We start from the raw sequence: 23,029 nt of genomic DNA, 5'->3' as shown, positions 1-23,029 counted from the left end.
GAGTCCATACATTGTGGAATCAGTTCAGAGTTGATGTGAGTGAAGTTATCCACGTTGGTTCAGGAGCCTGATAGATAACTGTTCCTGAACCTGGTAGTGTGGCACTGGCCTGGATGGTGCGAGTGTTTGATGATAGATGCTGTTCGCTTGTGATAGCATTCCTTACAGATGCATTCAATGGTAGGGAGGGGTTTGCCTGTGATGGACTGGGCAATTATCTGCACATCTTCCCTGTGTTTAACCGCGAGTTTAACCAAGGCAGGAAATGAATAGGCTACAGACATCATGAACTGGAGATGTAAATGCAAGAGTGGTGTGGAAAAATAGTGCAAACACATGCTCATAGTTCCCAATGCAGCAAGATGACTGGAACTGACATTAGGAGTTTTGCTCTGTCCAATTTTTAACCAAGCAATGTGTTTATTGAGCAAGCTACCCATTTCTAATTTTGAATGGAAAAAGGGTAGAATGAAGTTACTTCGCCCTCTCTGGGGTTGGTGGCGGGAGATGAAGTACAGTTTTGAATATGGATGTAATATGATCCTCGCCATAGCCGGACGACAGTGAAGTTGAGAAATAACACTACCAGTGAGGAAACAGGTATCTCTTGAACGCTGGGGCTATCTGGGAAAGTAGCTTAGAATTACATCAGGTGTACATCGGCCCTCTCTTCCCCCTCATTCCTGATGAAGGGTCTCGGCCAGAAACGTTGGCTACTCTTTGCTCACGGATGCTGCCTGACCTGCTGAGTTCTTCCAGCGTTGTGTACGTATTCTGTGTTAACCACTACTTTCTGAGCAGTGGCTGAATCACAGGATTCAGTTCTGAAGAGGATTTTGAGGAAGTGCAACGTAGATCTCACATAAAATACTGCAGTCGCTAGGAACTGCTGCATAGAAAAGGCTGCAAATATTAAAATGTTGAGTTATGATGAGACGCCTTACACGTGCAGCAACTATGGCAGAGCATGCCGTTCCAGGATTGGCCTCAACAGCCACAGTCCACGCTGCTTGACAAACCAGTGACTACCAGAGGTGCAGTACCCATGGTCGACCACGACTGACGGAGGCCACACACACACACACACATCAGTCTCTATACACATGGTAGCCACTTTATTAGGTACACCTGCTCGTTAATGCAAGTATCTGGGCAGCCAATCGTGTAGCGGCAATTCAATGCAAAAAAGCATGCAGACATGGTTAAGAGATTAAGTTGTTATTCAGACCAAGCATCAGAATGGGGAAGAAATGTCATCTAAGTGACGTTGACTATGGAATGATTGTTGGTGCCAGATAGGGTAGTTTGAGTATCTCAGAAATGGCTGATCTGAGATTTTCACGCACAACAGTCTTTGGAGCTCATAGAAAATGGCGCGAGAAACAAAAGGCACCCAGAGAGCGGCAGTTCTGTGGTCAATAATGCCTTGTTAATGAGAGAGATCAGAGAAGAATGGCCAGACTGGTTCAAGCAGACAGGGAGGTGACAGTAACTCAAATAACCAGATGTTACGACAGTAGTGGGCAGAAGAGCATCTCTGAATGCAAAACACATCAAACCTTGAAGTGGATGGGCTACAGCTGCAGATGTCCACGAACATACACTCCACAGCCACTTTATTAGATCATAGAGTCATAGAAAAGTACAGGACAGAAACAGGCCCTTCAGCGTTGGTAGAAGGCTAAGGGTTAATCTGTTTGAAGGCAATAGAAGACAAAGAGAAACTTTCTCCACGTAAAATTTAGAAAAATGCAGGAACAAAATGGGAAATATTGAAGGGGCTGCAGGACATGTCTTTCTTCACAAAGATGGCAATTGATGCTTTACTTTCTTATTTATTTTAAATCTGAGATTAATAGATATTTTTAAATTAAATATATTGTGGGCTATTAGAAAAGGTAAGCAGTACTGTTCAATCATAGCACAACCATTATCTTATCAAATGGTAAACTAGACTCAAGAGAAGAATTGCCCCTTATCTGATGCAGAACAGAACAGCCATCATCTGTTCCCTTTCCAAATTTCCAGGCAGTAATAGTTGTCACAACATTTTACTCACATTGTCATACTTGAACATCTCGGCAAGGTTTATTCCCTCCGTGTTCAAAACTGTCTCCTTCTCTCCTGTCCTGTTGGTCGTTTCATTCAAAAGGCAACGAGTGATCCCTCTGGTCTCGTAAACAACTGCCTTTTGTGCCACAGACATGATCAATGAAGAGAAGTCAAAGTGCACCTTCATAATCGGCAGCTTTAGTTTAACCTGGAGAATAAATACTCAAATCACTGGAATGTAGCCTCTTGGCAAACATTGGAATTGAAAAAGAGCCCAGAAGCATTACAAATGCCCAACTGTTTGGGGGTTCTCCCACATAATTTGCATTCTTTAAATACAGGAGACTCCAATGCATAAAAACAAGAACGGGCAGGATGAGAAAAAGTTTCTCCCCTCAGGGCATTAGGCTTCTGAACACCTTGCCTCATCGTATTCGAAATGTCACTGGTTAATGCAACCTGTACCTTGCAATATTTCATTTATGCACTTTACATTGAACTTCTAGGACTTTCAAGACTAACAACAAAAGATATAAAATCTATTTTACTGACAAGGAGAAAATATGTCAATAGACAATAGACGCAGAAGTAGACCATTCGGCCCTTCGAGCCTGCACTGCCATTCTGAGATCATGGCTGATCATCTACTATTAATACCTGGTTCCTGCCTTGTCCCCATATCCCTTGATTCCCCTATCCATAAGATACCTATCTAGCTCCTTCTTGAAAGCATCCAGAGAATTGGCCTCCACTGCCTTCTGAGGCAGTGCATTCCACACCCCCACAACTCTCTGGGAGAAGTTTTTCCTTAACTCTGTCCTAAATGACCTACCCCTTATTCTCAAATCATGCCCTCTGGTACTGGACTCTCCCAGCATCTGGAACATATTTCCTGCCTCTATCTTGTCCAATCCCTTAATAATCATATGTTGCAATCAGATCCCCTCTCAATCTCCTTAATTCCAGCATGTACAAGCCCAGTCTCTCTAACCTCTCTGCGGAAGACAGTCCAGACATCCCAGGAATTAACCTCGTGAATCTACGCTGCACTTCCTCTATAGCCAGGATGTCCTTCCTTAACCCTGGAGACCAAAACTGTACACAATACTCCAGGTGTGGTCTCACCAGGGCCCTGTACAAATGCAAAAAGATTTCCTTGCTCTTGCACTCAATTCTCTTTGTAATAAAGGCCAACATTCCATTAGCCTTCTTTACTGGCTGCTGCACTTGCTCATTCACCTTCAGTGACTGATGAACAAGGACTCCTAGATCTCTTTGTATTTCTCCCTTACCTAACTCTACACCGTTCAGATAATAATCTGCCTTCCTGTTCTTACTCCCAAAGTGGATAACCTCACACTTATTCACATTAAACGTCATCTGCCAAGTATCTGCCCACTCACTCAGCCTATCCAAGTCACTCTGAATTCTCCTAACATCCTCATCACATGTCACACTGCCACCCAGCTTAGTATCATCAGCAAACTTGCTGATATTATTCTCAATGCCTTCATCCAAATTATTGATGTAAATCGTACAGCTGTGGTCCCAATACCGAGCCCTGTGGCACCCCACTAGTCACCACCTGCCATTCCGAGAAACACCCATTCACCGTTACCCTTTGCTTTCTATCTGCCAACCAGTTTTCTATCCATGTCAATATCTTCCCCCCAATGCCATGAGCTCTGATTTTTCCCACCAATCTCCTATGTGGGACCTTATCAAATGCCTTCTGAAAATCGAGGTACACTACATCCACTGGATCTCCCTTGTCTAACTTCCTGGTTACATCCTCAAAAAACTCCAATAGATTAGTCAAGCATGATTTGCCCTTGGTAAATCCATGCTGGCTCGGCCCAATCCTATCACTGCTAGCTAGATATGCCACTATTTCATCCTTAATAATGGACTCTAGCATCTTCCCCACTACTGATGTTAGGCTGACAGGACGATAGTTCTCTGTTTTCTCCCTCCCTCCTTTCTTAAAAAGTGGGATAACATTAGCCATTCTCCAATCCTCAGGAACTGATCCTGAATCTAAGGAACATTGGAAAATGATTACCAATGCATCCGCAATTTCCGGGGCCACCTCCTTTAGTACCCTAGGATGCAGACCATCTGGACCTGGGGATTTGTCAGCCTTCAGTCCCATCAGTCTACTCATCACCGTTTCCTTCCTAATGTCAATCTGCTTCAATTCCTCTGTTACCCTATGTCCTTGGCCCATCCATACATCTGGGAGATTGCTTGTGTCTTCCCTAGTGAAGACAGATCTAAAGTACTTATTAAATTCTTCTGCCACTTCTCTATTTCCCATAACAATTTCACCCAATTCATTCTTCAAGGGCCCAACATTGTTCTTAACTATCTTCTTTCTCTTCACATATCTAAAAAAGCTTTCGCTATCCTCCTTTATATTCCTGGCTAGCTTGCGTCCGTACCTCATTTTTTCTCCCCGTATTGCCTTTTTCGTTAAGTTCTGTTGTTCCTTAAAAATTTCCCAATCATCTGTCCTCCCACTCACCTTAGCTCTGTCATATTTCCTTTTTTTTAATGCTATGCAATCTCTGACTTCCTTTGTCAACCACTGTGGCCCCTTTCCCCCCTTTGAATCCTTCCTTCTCCGGGGGATGAACTGATTTTGCACCTTGTGCATTATTCCCAAGAATATCTGCCATTGCTGTTCCACTGTCTTTTCTGCTAGGATATCCGTCCATTTAACTTTGGCCAGCTCCTCCCTCATGGTTCCATAGTCTCTTTGTTCAACTGCAACACTGACACCTCTGATCTGCCCTTATCCTTCTCAAATTGCAGATTAAAACTTATCATATTATGGTCACTACCTCCTAATGGCTCCTTTACTTCAAGATCGCTTCAAATCCTGTTAATTACACAAGACTAAATCCAGAATAGCCTTGTCCCTGGTCGGCTCTCGTACAAGCTGTTCCAAGAATGCATCCCTTAGGCACTCTACAAACTCCCTATCCTGGGGTCCAGCACCAACCTGATTCTCCCAGTTCACCTGCATGTTGAAATCCCCCATAACTACTGCGACATTACCTTTGCCACATGCCAATGTTAACTCCCTATTCAACTTGCACCCAATATCCATGCTACTGTTTGGTGGCCTGTAGACAACACCCATTTGGGTCCTTTTGCCCTTACTGTTCCTCAGTTCTATCCACACAGACTCTACTTCTCCTGACCCTATGTCCCCCCCTTGCAAAGGACTGAATCTCATTCCTCACCAACAGGGCCACCCCACCCCCTCTGCCCACATTTCTGTCCCTACGATAGCACGTATACCCTTGTACATTCATTTCCCAGGTCTGATCTCCCTGCAGCCATGTCTCCGTTATCCCAACAACATCATAGTTACCCATTCGCACCTGGGCTTCAAGCTCATCTGCCTTATTTCTGACACTTCGTGCATTCAGATATAGAATTTTTAGCCCATTTCTCCTCTCTCTGTTAACTCGCTGCCTATTGTGCTTAACCCAGCTCCCCGAACTCCCATCGGGCTATATGTCCTCAAGCAAATTTTAAGACTTAAATCCTAATAGGTATGATTCCATACCAGATGATCAATAATCAATTCCAGATGGGACAAGTATTCTAAACGGATGATTCTGCTGGAATGCTTGCTGTGTTGAGTCATAGAGACATAGAACACTGCAGCACAGAAACCTACCCTTTGACCTATGTACCGGTAGTTCATGACAAACTGTTGTTCTGCCTGTTCCCATCAATCTGCACCTGGTTTCTAGCTCTCCATACCCCTCCCAACCATGTACTCCCAAAATTTCTCTTAAAATGTTAAAATCAAAGCTGCATCCATCATTTCTGCTGGCAGCCTGATTCACACTCCTACCACCCACTGAATGATGTTCCCCTTCATGTTTCCCTTAAATATTTTACCTTTCACCCTTAACCTATGATCTCTTGTTGTAGTCTCACCCAAATGGTGAAGACAACCAGAGAACAACACAACCTCAAGCAACATCTTTCAGATAATCCACAAAACTGTTTCTTCCACTTCTTTTACATCTTCTTTGTTTTAAATGTGTTTATGGTACTGTTACAGCCTGTTATCTATAGTTTGAAAATAAACTGAGTGATCTGGCACTTTTGCTGTCTCCAAGGTTTTAGGAGGTGAATGGTCTCAAGGCCTAGAAGCTTCCAATCTCTCGCTCGCCACTGCCGGAGGGGGTGACAGTCTCTTGCTGACTGCTCCTGAGGAAGGGTCACTGCTTTTGAGTGGTCTCCCTGTCTCTCTCTCTCTGTTGATGCTGTCGGAGGATGGTACCAATGTTCTGGGTCTGTGATTTAAGGATTGGACTGTAGTTCAATTGGACTCTTTCAGTTTTATGTTTTTATGTTGTGTTTTCACCCATTCTTTCTTGTTGCCAGTTGCACAATTTGTTTTTGCACGTGGGGGAGAGGTTTATGTTCTTGTTGCCATTTTCACAATATTTTTTGAGCGTGGGGGGGTGTGTTTGATGTTTTTCTTTGAACAGCTTCCATGGTTTTCTTTATTTTGTGGCTATCTGGAGAAGATGAATCTCAGAGTTGTATATTGCATACGTACTTCGATAATAAATGTACCTTGAGGACTCTGAAAAAAGCCTGCCCACGTTTACCCTTTTGATACCCATATATACCTCTATAAAACCTCCCTTCTTTCTCCCACGCTCCAGGGAATAAAACCATAACCTATTCAACCTTTTCCTATAATTCAGGTCTTCAAGTCCACGTGGAATTGGCTTGCCTTCATTCTGACTTGTGAAACAGCCATTGAGGAACACTTGGAATTTATAAAGGAGCATCTGAGATTAGCAGTTCTCTGATTTGCTGAGAGACATTGAAAGATCGCATCAATAAGGAAAAATAATTGAACATTAATTGATCCACAAATTCTGAGTAGAGCTGCCCTTCACATAAAATGCTGTAACTGCTGATGACTTTAATGAGGCAAGTGGAACAATATTTTGCTGTCATTGGTGAATTACCTGGCAGGCCTCAATAAACCTCTCCAGCCTCCTGTAGACATGCTACACTGACTGACAATGAACTTTCAGAATAGTGGATCTTTAGAGCAACTCAGTTCAGCAAAACAAAAATAAACCTCAGTGGTTTTAACAAACAGTTTCTACCATTTTTCATGTAACATTATTCTTGTCTTACCTCGCACCACAGACTGTCATTTGCATCATATTTATAACCTTCAATAGCAGGATGTAAATTTAACACCGCATTTACTCTTTCATCGCCCATGTCCACTGTGCTCTCCCCTCCACTATTCTTCGTAAAATCAGAATATTCAGAAGAGTCTTGGTTGGTAAGTTCCTGTTGTTCGTCTTTTGAGAGAACTTCATCTTCCTTCTCCTCTAGTTCTTCTGCATCGTCCCTGGCCTCCTCTCCCTCACTATCATAATCCACCTAAAAGATGAGTAAAATAATTATGTTATCAGCTCATCTCCCCCCCATAGGTCAGAGGCAAATGCATTCTGTGGCATGCTCAAAGAGGAGCAGTTCACGAATAATGGGGCGGCACAGTAGCATAGTGGTTAGTACAACGCTTTGCAGTACAGGCGACCTGGGTTCAATTCCCACCGCTGCCTGTAACAAGTTCGTACGTTTTCCCCATGACTGCGTGGGTTTCCTCCGGATGCTCTGGTTTCCTCCCACCGTGCAAAGACGTACCAGTTGGTAGGTTAATTTGGCATTGTAGGCTAAGATTAAAACGGGGGATTGCTTGGGGGCACAGCTCCAAGGGGCGGAAGTGCATATTCCACGTTGTATCTCAATAAATACCTAAATAAATAGTCACCCACCTCTGCTCTGACTTGAGATCTACCCCTCACTCCAGCATTATACTAAGTAAAGTGGAGATGAACTTGTGAACTTTTGTCCTTTCCACTACTCATACTGACTATCAAAGAGAACATTCAACCCAATCCCCACCACTAGTAGATTGGGGCCTTACAAGAAATATTCAAACAACCCCACTAAAGATGATAATATATATTTTGATTCAAGAATCTTTGGACATCGAGCAATTATGTAATTACAAAACCTCAAATAAGAATAAACCCACCAATCATTTACTTACTTTAAGTGCTGCAACAAATAAACTCCCCAAAAATGAACTGAAATACATCCCAACACTTACCAAGATTAATCAAGAGCTAAGCAGAGTACAAGGTATGAATGTGATGTACATTTTTATTTGGAGTCAGGCACACAACACAGGAAACAGGACCTTTTGCCCACCACATCAATTCAACAGATGTACGCATCCTAACCAATACCTCATTTCTTGCTAAGGTGGAATATTGAGGATGCTCTTCACCAATGTGACCTGTGGGCACTTTACAATGAAGTCCTCAGGACCACACTCCAGTCGTTGATTTCATTGTCTTACCCCACCCCACCGGCCTACAGCGGATTCAGGCCATATATTACCACCAGTACCGCACTTACCGAGGTCAGCATTTGCTAAGCTACACTCCATCAAATTGCAAAAGGGACTTAGAATTAACATAACGCTATTTCAGCACCAGCAGCCCAGATTCAATTCCTCTGCTGTCTGCAAGGAATTTATATGTTCTGGGTGCTCTGGTTTCCTCCCACGTTCCAAAGACGTCTGGGTTAGTAGGTTAATTAGTCACTGGATGTAACTGGGTGTCACGAGCTTGTGGGCCTGAAAGGGTCTGTTACTGTGCCGTATCTCAAAAATACAGATAAATACACTGTACAATGCAGGAACAGGCCTTTGGACCAACCATGTCCTCTCTGACCATGATGACAATGTAAACTAATTTCATTTGCCTGCACAATGTCTGTATTCCTTCATTCCCTGCTTAGTTACGTGTCTTTATAAATGCTTCTTAAACACTGCTATTGTATCTGTTTCCACCATTTTCACTGGAAGGTCCAGGCACCTACCATATTTTATACTCAATGGATTCCGGTTAATTGGGACACCGATTAAAGTGACTGCTGCTCATTTGGGACGACTCTTAAAGAACAAAAACTGACCGAAAAAGTAGCCAGGATTCCCATTGTTTATTTGGAGCACTATGCCGCTTGATTGGAACAGGAGACTGTTGCCAAAGTTTCCAATCAGCATCAGTTGTGTGGCCGTTAGACACCACACCATACTTACAACAAACAGTTTTTAAATAGCCTTAGTTGCATGCGTTTCTGTTCAAAAAGCAGTGATCTCTGTCACTGATCGTTGGTGACAAATAAGCAGTAAGACAATTCAGAACTGTTTTGCTCACTGTGGTTTCAAGTACTCAGGCTTGGAGATGCCGGAAACGGCCGAATGAAAAAATAACTAATGAAAACGAAAAGCTTCCATGAAACTTCAGCTAATTGGGGCAGCTGCTTAATTGGGCCAAAATGTTCTGGTCCTGATGTGTCTCAATAAACAGGAATTCACTATATTTCTATTAGTTTGCCTTTCAACATCTAAAGCTCCAGAGAAACCCAAGTTTGTCCAACTTCTCCTTATAGCCCATGCTCTCCAATCCAGGCACTAACTCAATGAACCTCTTCTGCAACTTGCCAAAGCTCCCAAAATCTTTCTGCAATACGATGATTGAAATTGCACACAGTACTCCAAATATGACCTAACGACATGTTATACAGCTGTACCTTGGTTTTCTAGTTTTATTCTCAATACCCTAAACAATGGAGGTAAGTATGCCATATGCTTTCTTTACTATCCTATTGACTTAAGTTGCCAGTTCCAGCAAACTATGAACTTTCACCCCAGTTCACCCTGTAGGTCAATGCCCCTGAGGATTCTACCATTTACCATCTACATGGTCCCTGCTTTGATCCCTATGTCACAGACCTTCAGTGAGAGTAACATCTCTCCACCACTACCTTCTGTCACCTATGACCATGCCACTTTTGAATGCAGCCTACCCAGTCACTTTGGAAACCATGCAGCCTAAACTTCTCCATCAGCCTACCATGACAGATTCTGTCAAATACACAGACATCATCCACTGTGCTCGTCCTATGAATCATCATAGTTATCTCAACTTCATGTGACAAGACCTTCTCTGTACAAAACCATCTAATAACATTAACCAATAAGTTCAGATTTTTTCAGAATGCAAATAAACGCTTCCATAAAACATAAAAACATGGAAAACCTACAGCACAGTACAGGCCCTTCAGCCCACAATGCTGTGCCGAACGTTGTACTCACTTCAGAAATTACTCGGCTGACCCATAGCCCTCTATTTTTCTAAGCTCCACGTACCTGTCCAGAAGTCTCTTAAAAGACCCTATCGTATCTGCCTCCACCACCGTCACCAGCAGCCCATTCCACGCACTTATCACTCTGCGTAAAAAACTTACCCCTGACATCTCCTCTGTACCTACGTCCAAACACCTTAAAACTGTGCCCTCTCGTGATAGCCATTTCATCCCTGGGAAAAAGCCTCTGACTATCCACACGATCAACGCCTCTCATCCATCCTCATAAAAATCTCTTCCATTAATTTCCAAACCATAAATATAATACTCACCAACCTATGCTGGATTAACCCACCTGCCTTTCTAAAACAAAGCAACAACTTTGGCTATAGTCCATTTTACTGGGAGCTTCTTAAGAAGGATACGAAGAACTTGGCCAAGACAGCAGTAATCTCCTGCCTTGCTTCCCTCAGTAACCTAGGATAGGTCCCATCAGGCCCTGGGGATTTATCCACCTGGATAATCTTCAAGAGACCTAGCACCACTTCCTTAATATTAACAAGTCCAAAGATATCAACACACCCCTCCCAAATCTCATCATCCAGGTTTTACTAATTGGTAAATATCAATGCAAAGTACTTACTTTGTACCTCACCTACCGACTTCCTCTGGCACCAGACGTACATTATCTCCTTAGTGGGCGGTCCAGTACCCTTTCCCTTGCTACCCTTGTGTTTTTAATATATTTATAAAATGTTTTGTGATTTTTCTTAATCCTACTCTTCATAGCCCTTCTCATTAAGTTCCTTCCAGCTTCCCTCAAATTTCTCAACAGCTTGTTAGATTTCAGCTTCCTAAACTTTACATATGGTTCCCTTTTTTACTGACTAAATTTACAATATCTCAAATAATGAAGAAAAAAAAATAGACCTTGATCTTACAACAGAGCATTTTACATTGAATGGCTACAACTAGAAACATCCCTAGGAACTGAGTGTCTCTTTCAGTGAATAAACCTTGTCTGTTGCGAAGGACATCAGCTTGATGAAGACAGTTTGCAGAAAGTTGCAAACTCAGTGTACTCCATCACAGGCACCAGCCTCTGCAGCATCGAGAACACCTTCAAAAGCCAATGCCTTAAAAAGGCAACATCCATCATTATGGATCCCCGTCACCCATGACATGCCCTCTCCTCATGGTACCATTGAGGAGCAGTTACAGGAGCCTGAAGACCCACGCTCAGTGTTTTAGGAACAGTTTCTTCCCCTCCACCGTCAGGTGCCTGAATGGGCAATGATCTCATGTATGCTACTTCACTATTTTTTTGCTCACTTTTTGAACCACTTATTTAATATAAATTCCTTATTATATCTTATCTTTTTTATTATTATGTCTTGCAATGTACCGCTGCCACAAAACAACAAATTTCATGATGCGAGCCAGTGATATTAAACTCGATTCTGAAAAAGTCTTTGAAATGCATGTTATACCTCTTCTTCCTGTTTTTCACGCCTTTTAGCATCTGTAGCATCGGCATCTCCTTCGTCTGCTTGCGCGTCAACAATTGGGACCTCCTCTTCAGCAGCCAGCTCATTGTCATCCTGTGCCTTTTTAAAAAAAAACACATGGCAATAAACAAAATACAAAAATCTCTCCAGTTCCTCTTCACGCTTTGTGGCGGCATTTCTTTAGCATTTTTGCCTGTTTTTTTTTAACGAGACTGAGTTGCTCGCTCGACGCTCAACCCAGCACGGATGGAAGGCGTACAAGTAGCCGGCCGGATTCGAACCTGGGACCACTCGCCTCGAAGTCAGGTGCAGATGCCACTACACCACTGGCAGTTATTGACAGAGAGGTAAAATAGTTGCAATTCTAACAAAACAGTGATAAATATTACATCAAACACCAGGGAAAACATGCATGATCAGTGATCTTTATTACTATCAATTCTTAATGGAAGCACAGTGTGCAGCCCCATTCTGATTAAGGTTGGGAGAATTAGTAACAATAGGCTCAATAGTCTTAAGGCAAGAACAGGTTAGGGCAAGCACAAGTGGAGGTCCCAAGTAGGTTTCTAGTAAATTTTTTTCACCTGTCAGTACATTCCCTGCTGAGAGTAGGTCCAGAATTAGTGTTAAGTTCCTTGTGTGAGATGTGGGAACTTTGGGAGACCTCCAGTCTCCCTGATAACTACATTTGCACTGCGTTAAGGATCCGGAGCTGCGGCCAGATGAACTCATACGGGAAAATGAGGATGTGATAGATAGGAGCTACAGGAAAGCAGTCACCCCTAAGTTACTAGAGGCAGGTATCTGGGTGATTGTGAGGATAGGGAAAGGGAATCGGCAGCCAATGTAGAGTACCCCTTGTGACTGTTCCCCTCAATAATAAGAATATTGCTTTGCATACTGTTGGGGTAGAGGTGGGGGAAGTGGGGGGGGGGGGTGGAAATGACTTACTAGAGGAAGCTGCAGCAACTTGATCTCTGGCACTAGGTCTGTCTCTGTGGCTCAGAAGGGAAGTGGGGAGAAGAGGAGTGCAGTAGTGATAGGGGGTTCCATAATTAGAGACGCTCACAGCAGATTCTGTGGATGTGAAAGAGACACGCAGATGTTGCCTCACAGGTGCCAGGGTCAGGGATGTCTCGAATCAAGTCCATAGCATTCTAATGGGTGAGGGTGAACAGCCGGAAGTTGTGGCACACAATGGTACCAAAAGCAAAGGCTGTTGGAAAAGGGAGGAGGTGTTGAAGAGAGAATATAGGGAGTTGGGTAGAAAGTTGAGAAGCAGGACCTCCAGGGTAATAATCTCTGTCTGTGCCACCACCAGTGAGGATAAGAATAGGATGATTTGGCAGATGAATGAGTGGCGAAGAATTGATACAGGGAGTAGATTTCTTTATCACAGGGTTCTCTTCTGGAGAAGGCAAGACTTGTACAAAAAGGATAGGCTGCACCTGAACCGGGGGGGGGGGGGGGGGGGATACAACTAGATGTAGTGTGTAGTGAGAGTGTGAGGAGGTTAGACAGACAACAAGGCAAAATTGCAGTCAGTGGGCTGAGTTAAAGTTTTACAGGGGGCCAAAATCAAAAAGAGTGATGGATACAGGACTGAAGGTGTTATACTGGAATGTATGCAGTATATGGAATAAGACAGACAATCTTGCAGCATTTAGAGATAGACAGGTATAATATTTAGGGCATTACTGAGTCGTGGCTGAAAGAAGATCATAGTTGGGAGCTTAACATACAAGGATACACGGGCAGGTAGGCAGAGAGGCTGGTGTGGCTCTGTTGGTGAAAAAATGAAATCACATCCTTTGAAAGAAGTGACATAGGATGGGATACAAATTACAACTGGATGCAGGAAAGGCAAAGGGGCAATATTGCAACAGTCATGGGGTATTTGAATATGCAGGTCGACTGGGAAAATCAGGTTTGTACTGCAATCAGAGAGAGAGGGAATTTGCAGAATGCCTACAAGACGGCTTTTTAGAGCAGCTTGTGGTTAAACCCACCAGGGGGATCAGCAATCCTGGACTGGGTGTTATGGAATGACCCAGATTTGATTAGGGAACTTAAGGTAAAGAAACCCTTGGGAGAGAGTGATCATAATGATAGAATTCACCCTGTAGTTTGAGAAGGAGAAGCTGAAGTCAGTATCTAATTAGTCAGGGTATCAAGGGATATGGGGAAAAAGCCAGAAATTGGAACTAGATGGGAAAATAGCTTGGCTCATGGTGGAGTGGCGGAGCAGACTCGATGGGCCGAAAGGCCTACTTCTGCTCCTTTGTCTTGTGATCTTATTGCAGTAGAGTAAAGATAATTACAGAGGAGCTGGCCAAAGTTGATTGGAAGGGAACATTCTAAAGGCAGGATGACACAACCATGACTGACAAGGGAAGTTAAAGCTTTTGCTCTATCTGACTTTAATGTAGCTTTAACTTCCCTTGTCAGTCATGGTTGTGTCATCCTACCTTTAGAATGTTCCCTTCCAATCAACTTTGTCCAGCTCCTCTGTAATTATCTTTTGCATCATCCCACAAGGCAATCTTACACTAGAGGAAATGGGATGGATTTATCTTCCTTTAGGTTTGGATGCTGTTTCTGGAACTTCATGTGATTTCCACACCCACTAATGCCATCGATCTGTACTTAAGTCTTCTGTTGTTGTTCCTCTCCGTACCTAGTGCGACAACCATGCCATTTCTTTAGCATTTGTACTGTATTTATTACATCCAAGGGAGTAAAAATCTTTATGGTGCGTCTCTGTTGCAATGTACAAGTAATAAAGAGGGAAAACATGGGAGGACAATTCCCAAACACTAATGTAAAGGGGGTTTCTTCTTTTTCTTTGTTACTGTGTATGTAATCAAAATGGCGTCTTTGTTTTGTTAAAAGTAGGAATGCTTCTTTGTTATGATAAGTGCTGGAAGTTTGTTTGGGTTAAAATTACTGATATCGTGAATTGTATTTGTTTGTTAACCAATTGGGATTAATGTTATTCTTTCTTGTGGCTCTGTAAACTGATTGTTGGCGGGCATTTTGGGGAGTCGGCGCGAGGCGGTGAGAGAGAGAGAGGACGTGATGCTGGAAGCTGGGTGACGGAACGGACCCCGAGCGGGGGTCCGAGGCCCAAGGTTTTCGGTGAGGAGAGGAGACGAAGACAGATTTGTGTGGAGCGTCTGGTCGACCACCGTGGTTGGTCCCAGGCGGCGGGTCGAGGAGATCGGAGGGGATCGAATGGTGGCCAGAAGTCTTCAGTAATTGAGCTCCAATGGTTGTGCACTAAGTGGTTTGGACTTTGATAAGTTTGGCGCCTTTTCTTTATTTTTTTCCTTCATATACACTGTATTGTTATTAATCACTTAGTTATAGTAACCTTTATAAATTGTACTCATTTAATAGCATATGGTGTACTGTCTGTTTTTGGGCGAGGCGGGGACATCACACAGCATCCACACCAGCTGATTACCCAGTTTGGCGGGGCCGAAGGCTGCTCCCCCTAGACGAGAACGAGCTGAGCGAGCCTGAGGCGACCCAGGGGGTTACATTAAGATTGTATACATAACTGTTTTGTATATATATCTGGTTTTTTTGCTTATGGGGCCAAGTTTCTAGCCTGAGACTCAATCCAGCATGGATGGAAAATATGCAAGGAGCCGGCCTGATCTAAACCCGGGACTACTCGCCTTGAAGTCCAGTGCAGATGCCACTACACTTAGTCCTTTCCTTTCTGCTTATCATTCCTTACAAAAATCAAGTTCCTTAAGTCAATGTTTTAATAGGACGGGAATTCCCACTTGTGTTTGCAGCTTCTGTGAATAAGTGATTCCATTTATCTTAATCAAGGTAAGTGTTTTAAAACAGAGAGATAAATTAATAGTAATAAAAAGCTGTTGCCAGCAGGTGTGAGCTTTTATGATCAGGTTTAAAGTATTTACTCTTATTCATAATAATTTATGGAGAGTAATTCTTCAAGTCAAAAAAAAAATCATATGCAGGAGAAAACAAGTGCAAAATCAAAAGAGTTGCCAGCACCAACTATTTTGTTGAAGGTCTCCCTTTTTGAAATAAAAGGAAACAACTTTACAGGAAAAGGATATTAATCTGGCATTTGTTCTTAGTTGCAGGCAGGCAACAGGTTGTTCCTGTCAGACATGACAGTGTGCGAGTCAGTAAGTGCCGGACAGAGAACTGAACTCAAAAAACGTGCAGAAATATGCACTTTTGAAAGCCAAACCAGTGTAGGACTTGCACTACAAAGGGTACAGTGGTGCTAGGAAGTTTGTGAACCTTGTTGGCCAAAGTAAATTGGAAGGAGCTGCTGGCAGAGATGTCAGCAGAGCAGCAATGACATGCATTTCTGGGAAAAAATGAGGAAGGTTTAGGACATGTGTATCCCAAAAACACAGAAGTACTCAAATGGTAAAATAGTACAACCGTGGCTGACAAGGGAAGTCAAAACTATTGTAAAAGCAAAAGAAAGGGCAAACAACAAGGCAAAAATTAGTAGGAAGATAGAGGATTGGCAAGTTTTTAAAAAAACCTACAGAGAGCATCTAAAAAAATCATTAGAAGGTAAAATTCTATAAATGTATACCTCAGATATATATGTACAATGTTTGAAATACATCTTATGGAAATGTTTGTTTGATGATGAACTTCAATAAAAAAAATTACAAAAAAAAGGTAAAAGATGAAATTAGCAAGCTAGCAAATAATATCAAAAGTGGATAGTAAAAGTTTTTTCAAGTATGTTAAAAATAAAAGAGAAATGAGTGGATATAGGACCGCTAGAAAATGAGGCAGGAGAATTAATAATGGGGGACAAGGAGATGGCTGATGAAGTAGTGAGTATTTTGCATTAGTCTTCACTATGGAAGACACTAGCAGTATACCTGATGTTGTAGTGTGTGAAGGAAAAGAAGTGGGTGCAGTTGCTGTTATAAGAGAGAAGGTGTTCAAAAAGCTGAAAGACCTAAAGGTATACAAGTCACCCGGAGGAGAGCATCTGAAAGAGGTACTGTTAGAGATTGAGGTGGCATTAGAAATGATCTTTAGAAGGCAAATGCCATGTTAGCATTCATTTCAAGAGGTCTAGAATACAAGAGCAAGGATGTCTTACTGAGGCTTTATTAGGCACTGGTGAGGCTTCAGCTTGAGTATTGTGAACAGTTTTGGGCCCCTCATCTTAGAAAAGATGTGCTGGCATTGGAGAGGGTCCAGAGGAGGTTCACAAGGTGAATCCAGGACTGAAAGGGTTATCATACGAGGAATGTTTGATGGCTCTGGGTCTGTACTCACTGGAATTCAGAAGGATAAGGGGTGATCTCATCGAAACCTTTCGAATGTTGAAAGGCCTAGATAGAGTAGATGTGGAGAAGTATGTTTCCCATGCTGGGAGAGTTTAGGACAAAAGGGCACAGCCTCAGGATAGAGGGGCACCCTTTCAAAACAGAGAAGTGGAGGAATTTCTTTAGCCAGAGGGTGGTGAACTTGTGGAATTTGTTGCCACATGCAACTGTGGAGGCCTGGTCGTTGGGTGTATTTAAGGCAGAGATTGATAGGTTCTTGATTGGACGTGGCATCAAAGGTTACGGGGAGAAGGCCGGGAACTGGGGTTGAGGAGAAGACAGGGAAAAAAAAAGGATCAGCCATGATTGAATGGCGGAGCAGACTTGATGGGTCAAATGGCCTAATTCTGCTCCTGTGTCTTACGGTCTTATGATAAGCAGGACCAGGTGTGGTGGGGCATGATGAGCAGATGGAGGGGGGTTGTTTTATATACAGATGTTAGTGGGGTAATAGGTGGAAACAGATAAGGAAGAAAGCTAAGCAGATGCCAGATTTTTTGGGAGGAAGGAGGGGAGGATGAAAGGAAATAAGAAATGTACACAAAGAAAGGAGAACCTAGATGCATGCTCTTTAAGAGTCTGTTCTCACCTGCTTCCCATCACCTTCTCCAGAGTCTTCATTCAGATCCTTCTGTGTAGCTTTCCGTGAATTCACAACTTTAAATGAACCCAGTTTAGCACTCATCTTTTTAATGTTCTCAAGCAGTAGCCGGAAGAACCTGAGCAAAGAGTAAAAGTGAAATTGTCCTGTGAAAAAGTACTACGACTCTTCTTTTGGAATACTCTACAATAATATACTTCAGACTGATAAGATGAAAAGGAAGAACATCCCCGTTCCTCACTACATGGCTAACTGGTTTGTGTTCCTTCTCTTACAGGGTTGTAAGTCTTTGAAGGCTGGAAATCTCAGGCCAGGATATGGAACTCTCAGTTACTGCAGAGTCAAAGGCTATGGGGGGGTGGGGGAGAGAGCCAAGACAGGAAGCTGGAGCACAGTCCCATCAAATCACCCAAGAATTTATTTAGACAATGCTCAGTGTCATGGAGCACTACAGCACAGAAACAGGCTCTTTGGCCCATCTAGTCCGTGCCGAACTATTATTCTGCATAGTTCAATTGATCTGCACCTGGACCGTAGCCCTCCATACGCATCCGATTCATGTACACATCCAAACTTCTCTAAATGTTGAAATCAAACCCACTTCCGCAGGCAGCCCGTTCCATATTCTCACTATACTCTGAATGAAGTTCCTCCTTATGAAACCTTTAAGCATTGCACCTTTTACCCTTAACTACTGGCTTCCTGCCCTTGTTGCAGGAGCAATCTCTCTCCCTCGGTGGTGAGAGAGAGCCTCTCTGAGATACTGCCGTGCTGGGTTATTGACTGGAGTTTTTGATGGACTCCAGATCAAGGTCTCTTTGGGGGCTTTTGATATTGCTTGCATGGTGGGGGGGGTGCTTCTGCTGGTGCAAATGGGGGGAGGGGGAGGTTCGATGCTTCAGCTGCTGCTTGTGCATGGGGTGTGGGGGCTTTGGGGTTCTGATATTTTACTATCATCCATTCTTTGAGGTTTCTTCTTTCATGGATGTCTCTGTGAAGAGTAAGAATTACAGGTTGTATACTGTCTCTGATATTGAGTTGAACCATTTGAACCTGTGACCTCAAATTCTAGTCTTGCCCAATTTTAGCAGGGAAATCCTGGTTATGGCTCAATGCTTGCCCCTGATAAGGAGGTCAATTCTTCAGGAGCTTCAGTGAACGTGAACAATAGTTTGTGCAACCTTGTCCCTGTAAATCAAATTGACCAATATACAAAAATATTATAAATTATGTTATTGGATTAGAGGTGATATTTCTGATGCAGAGTCACCATTAGGAGAGAAATCAGAACCCTATTCTTTCCCAGCATCCTGTGAATGCTGTGATCACCGTTTTAACTAGACTGTTACCTGGTCTCCATGTAGTGCAATAAATCATCTGGAGTCAAACACTTTTCATTTCGATATAGTTTGTAATCCAGAAAGTAAAATTTTATTCGGTACATCCTAAACTTCTCCACCTTGCTTTGAACCTGAAAGGAATCTTTCACCTCAATCTTGTGTAAAACCTGAAATTCACATAAAACAATTTAAAAAATGTTAAAAAAACATGACCAGCGAAACCCAGAAACATAAGCTTAAAGCTTATGACACAGCTTAAAAATTTAATTGTAAAGAGAAACTATTGATTTGTTCGTGAATATAGAAAGCACAGCACAATTAACAGAGTGAAATAGATAGACGGCATGCTTCTGAGTATAGATTGAACTGTAGATAAATTATTTGTTCTTCCCACAAACTGAGCCATCTAATGGAAGTAATATTATTAATTAGTACAAGCTCGCAATTGATATCTAACTGAAGAGTTATTTTACCATGTTTAAGCTTAATATGAGGTTATAGAAGGATTCCATTCAAATACATTCAACTTTCTTTGAGGTATTACATTATTGTGGCACAATTATTTATATAGAGCAGCCTTTGTAAAGTACTTTGGCAAAAACTTTTCCATTATCTTTGATGCGTAATCACACTGAATGGTGTAAATCACAAAAATGTCATTTTTGTGAATTTACTGTGCACTTTTGCACAGAGCAGTACTAAATTATTATATATTTACACTGGATAACCACCTTGAGACATTTTCACATAATTAAAAATACCCTAATTGGCACTGGTTTATTACCATCACGTGTACTGAGATACAGCGGAAAAAGTTGTCTCGCATACTGTGTGTAATGATCGAAAGCAATAACAATTGAGGATAAAGTGCAGTGCAGGCAAATAATAAGTTGCAAAACCTTAAGAAGGTAGGTAGTGTGGTTAGGATTTAACCTTATCGTAAAAGGGAACCATTTAACAGTCTTACAATAACTACTGTTGAACAATATTGATGGATTTCAATTTTGACATTTGCCAGAGGTAGATTTTGTCACCTGATCAGAGTCATAATACCTTAAGAGCTACACCATTTGGAAAGAGGACTATATATCATCCACCAAGATGTAACACTGAGCGACATAGGAGGTCATTCCTGCCTGTGGCCATCAAACTTTACAACTCCTCCCTCAGGGTGTCAGACACCCTGAGCCAATAGGCTGGTCCTGGACTTATTTCCACTTGGCATGATTAACTTATTATTATTTATGGTTTTACATTGCTACATTTCTACACTATTCTTGGTTGGTGCGGCTGTAACGAAACCCAATTTCCCTCGGGATCAATAAAGTATGTCTGTCTGACTGTCATAATGCAGCTAACGAGTATCATGTAACATATACAGGAACCTTCAATGTTAAAAGTTCTTTAGACAGAGGATACGGTAAAAAAAATCATAGAAATGCTAAAGAATGTGCACCAGTTCCTCCTCATTAGCAATTAAAAGTCCTGTTCTCTCAGGACTGCTGCAACGTCTGCAAACTCAGCACAAAGTTAAACTCAAAACTATTCAGCCCATAGGACCTAATCAAGCTCACAAGCAGCTTCACCCACCGAGTACAAAAAGCAAATCTGGCAGATGTCCCCGTTTCCACTCTGAATATGAAGAATTATGCCTACCTCTGCCAAACACACTCTTGTGAGTTGTTTCTTCAGTTTCTTGACTTTCTTCAATGCTTTCTTGGTGTTCAGCACAGGAATAGTCATCATTGGCGTTTTAATGTTAGCACTTGCCACCATTAGAATTTCACGCAACCTGACGGAAACAGAAATCTCTACAGCTTATCTCATACTGCGTTGGCTCTTGCTCTACATTGGTACCAATTCTTTTAATAAGAAAGAATAAACAAGCACATCAGAGGCCAAATCACTTCAGGCTTGTTACAATATCCTTAAGTCATCATGGAATAATTCTGTCACTATAAACAGGAGCATGATGAGAGGTTGCATTTCTGTCAGAGGGCACTAATGTTTATTCAGATTTGTGAAATATCAGACACAAACACACATAATGCTCTAAATAGGTCCACAGCCAGCATTTCCAAAGAAATTATGATGGGAGTTGAGAGTGGACCATGGGAGAAAGGGGTGGAGGAGGGGCATCAGATTGAGGTGATAGAAGGAAGGAGTAAAGGGCCAAAGAAGGAGGATTCTGTTGCTCGGAAATCCCCCTCCCAATTTACCGTATTAATGACATTTTCAGTTTTTTTGTGCTTATTTACTGAACTTATATACTACATATATTTTGTTATTTAAAGGCAACATCAAAATCAATGCATGTAATTTATTAATTCTTTTTCTTTCTTCTCATTCAGTCTTTCCTTTAACCATAAAGGAAAAAAATTCATTTTGGTAACCTGCTTACCTGGGAATCCCTAGAGTGACATTCATTTCTCCTCTTCCAGCAAAATGGAAAGTGTTCAGTGTCATCTGTGTTGATGGTTCTCCTATACTTTGTGCAGCCAGGAGCCCGACAGCCTCTCCTGGCTCACACAGCGATCTCTGCCACTTCACACTCAGAAGGTCCTTCAAACTGAAAGAAGAGAAAGATTTACTCTATTTTTCACCCAAGCCAGACAAATGTTCAGAATCTTACACAATGCGATTCGCAAGAAGCAGTACAAAGGCAATGCCTCTGATTGGGCATGAAGCAACAATACTACCTCAATCGCACCATAGCTAGCATAGCTGCCGCCTCTCAACTCCAGCGATCCATGTTCAATCCCAACCTCGGATGAACATGTGTTGGCTGTGTGGAGTTCATGTGTGCTCCGTGACCTTACAGACCTCCCCCACCCGCCTCCATCTCAAATTTAGGTTGACGAGTTCTTAATTAATAAGGGCAACAAAGGATATGGGGAGAAAGCAGGAAAATGGGGTTCAGAGAGATAAATCAGCTGCAGATTATGCAAAGGTAGAGCAGACTCAATGTGCTGAACGGCCCAATTCTACTCCTTTGTCTTATGGTTTAAGATATGCTGACTGGTAGGATAATTGGCCAATAGGTAGATGCATGGCAAATTCTGGAGAAGGTGGGAAGTTGATGCAAGTGTGGGAAGTGCAAGTTATTAGTTGAAATTATTAGGGAATGGTGTTGTTAGCTAGCATTGCTGTAATGGGACAAATGGCCTCCTGTTTTGCTGTAAGGAAAGTTGAAAAATAATGAACAAAGCTCAAGGAAGGCAAGAATTTGTTTTATAAAAACTGCTCCCTGGCATCATTTATTCAACAGTATTGTCATAACACAAGATAATTCCCTAAAGCACTTGGTTTTCACTGCACTGGCAGTTACAGTAGACTCACAAGTGAAACTCAACTGCACTTACTATTGATGAAACTATACTCTGCCATTGGTGGTACTGGACTGTAACAGCAGGCACCTTCAACCCTGTGAAACTGAATCGTACTAACAATTACCACTTCCTCTTCGACTCCAGCTCAACCTGTCAAGTCCCTTTTTTAATTGTTATTTCGACCATAAACTGCTGGTACAGTACACAGTAAAAATGAAACAACGTTCCTCCAGGACCCTGGTGCTACATGAAACAACACAAAAACTACACTAGACTATGTGAAACAACTCAAGGCTACACTAGACTACATAAAGTGCACAATAATTAATTAATAAACAAATAATAAACAAGACATTAGTCACAGTAGAGGACAGATTTCAATATAATAATAAATGATGTAGATGTCAGTCTAGACTCTGGGTATTGAGGAGTCTGATGGCTTGGGGGAAGAAACTGTTACACAGTCTGGTTGTGAGAGCCCGAATGCTTTGGGATCTTTTGCCAGATGGTAGAAGGGAGAAGGGTTTGTATGAAGGGTGCGTGGGGTCCTTCACAATGCTGTTAGCTTTGCGGGTGCAGCGTGTGGTGTAAATGTCTGTAACGGCGGGAAGAGAGACGTCGATGATCTTCTCAG

At 42.3% G+C, this 23,029-nt stretch overlaps 1 protein-coding gene across 2 annotated transcripts in view; it reads right to left on the bottom strand.

The window, feature by feature from the left end:
- Nucleotides 1–23,029, bottom strand: part of polr1a (RNA polymerase I subunit A) — a 198,316-nt gene that overhangs the window by 23,268 nt on the left and 152,019 nt on the right. For both annotated transcript variants that reach the window (XM_073042216.1, XM_073042217.1), the window contains exons 25-31: nt 21,468–21,635; nt 20,723–20,858; nt 19,076–19,233; nt 17,715–17,844; nt 11,760–11,876; nt 7,237–7,491; nt 2,060–2,260 (exon numbers count right to left, since the gene is read on the bottom strand). In XM_073042216.1, the coding sequence (XP_072898317.1) occupies nt 2,060–2,260; nt 7,237–7,491; nt 11,760–11,876; nt 17,715–17,844; nt 19,076–19,233; nt 20,723–20,858; nt 21,468–21,635 (1,165 nt within the window). The remainder of the gene's footprint in view (nt 1–2,059; nt 2,261–7,236; nt 7,492–11,759; nt 11,877–17,714; nt 17,845–19,075; nt 19,234–20,722; nt 20,859–21,467; nt 21,636–23,029) is intronic.

This window comes from Hemitrygon akajei, chromosome 4 (genome assembly GCF_048418815.1).
Source record: "Hemitrygon akajei chromosome 4, sHemAka1.3, whole genome shotgun sequence".
Classification (NCBI taxonomy): Eukaryota; Metazoa; Chordata; class Chondrichthyes; order Myliobatiformes; family Dasyatidae; genus Hemitrygon; species Hemitrygon akajei.
The sequence above is the reverse complement of the archived record's forward strand: the minus strand, read 5'-3'. Positions and strand labels throughout refer to the sequence as shown.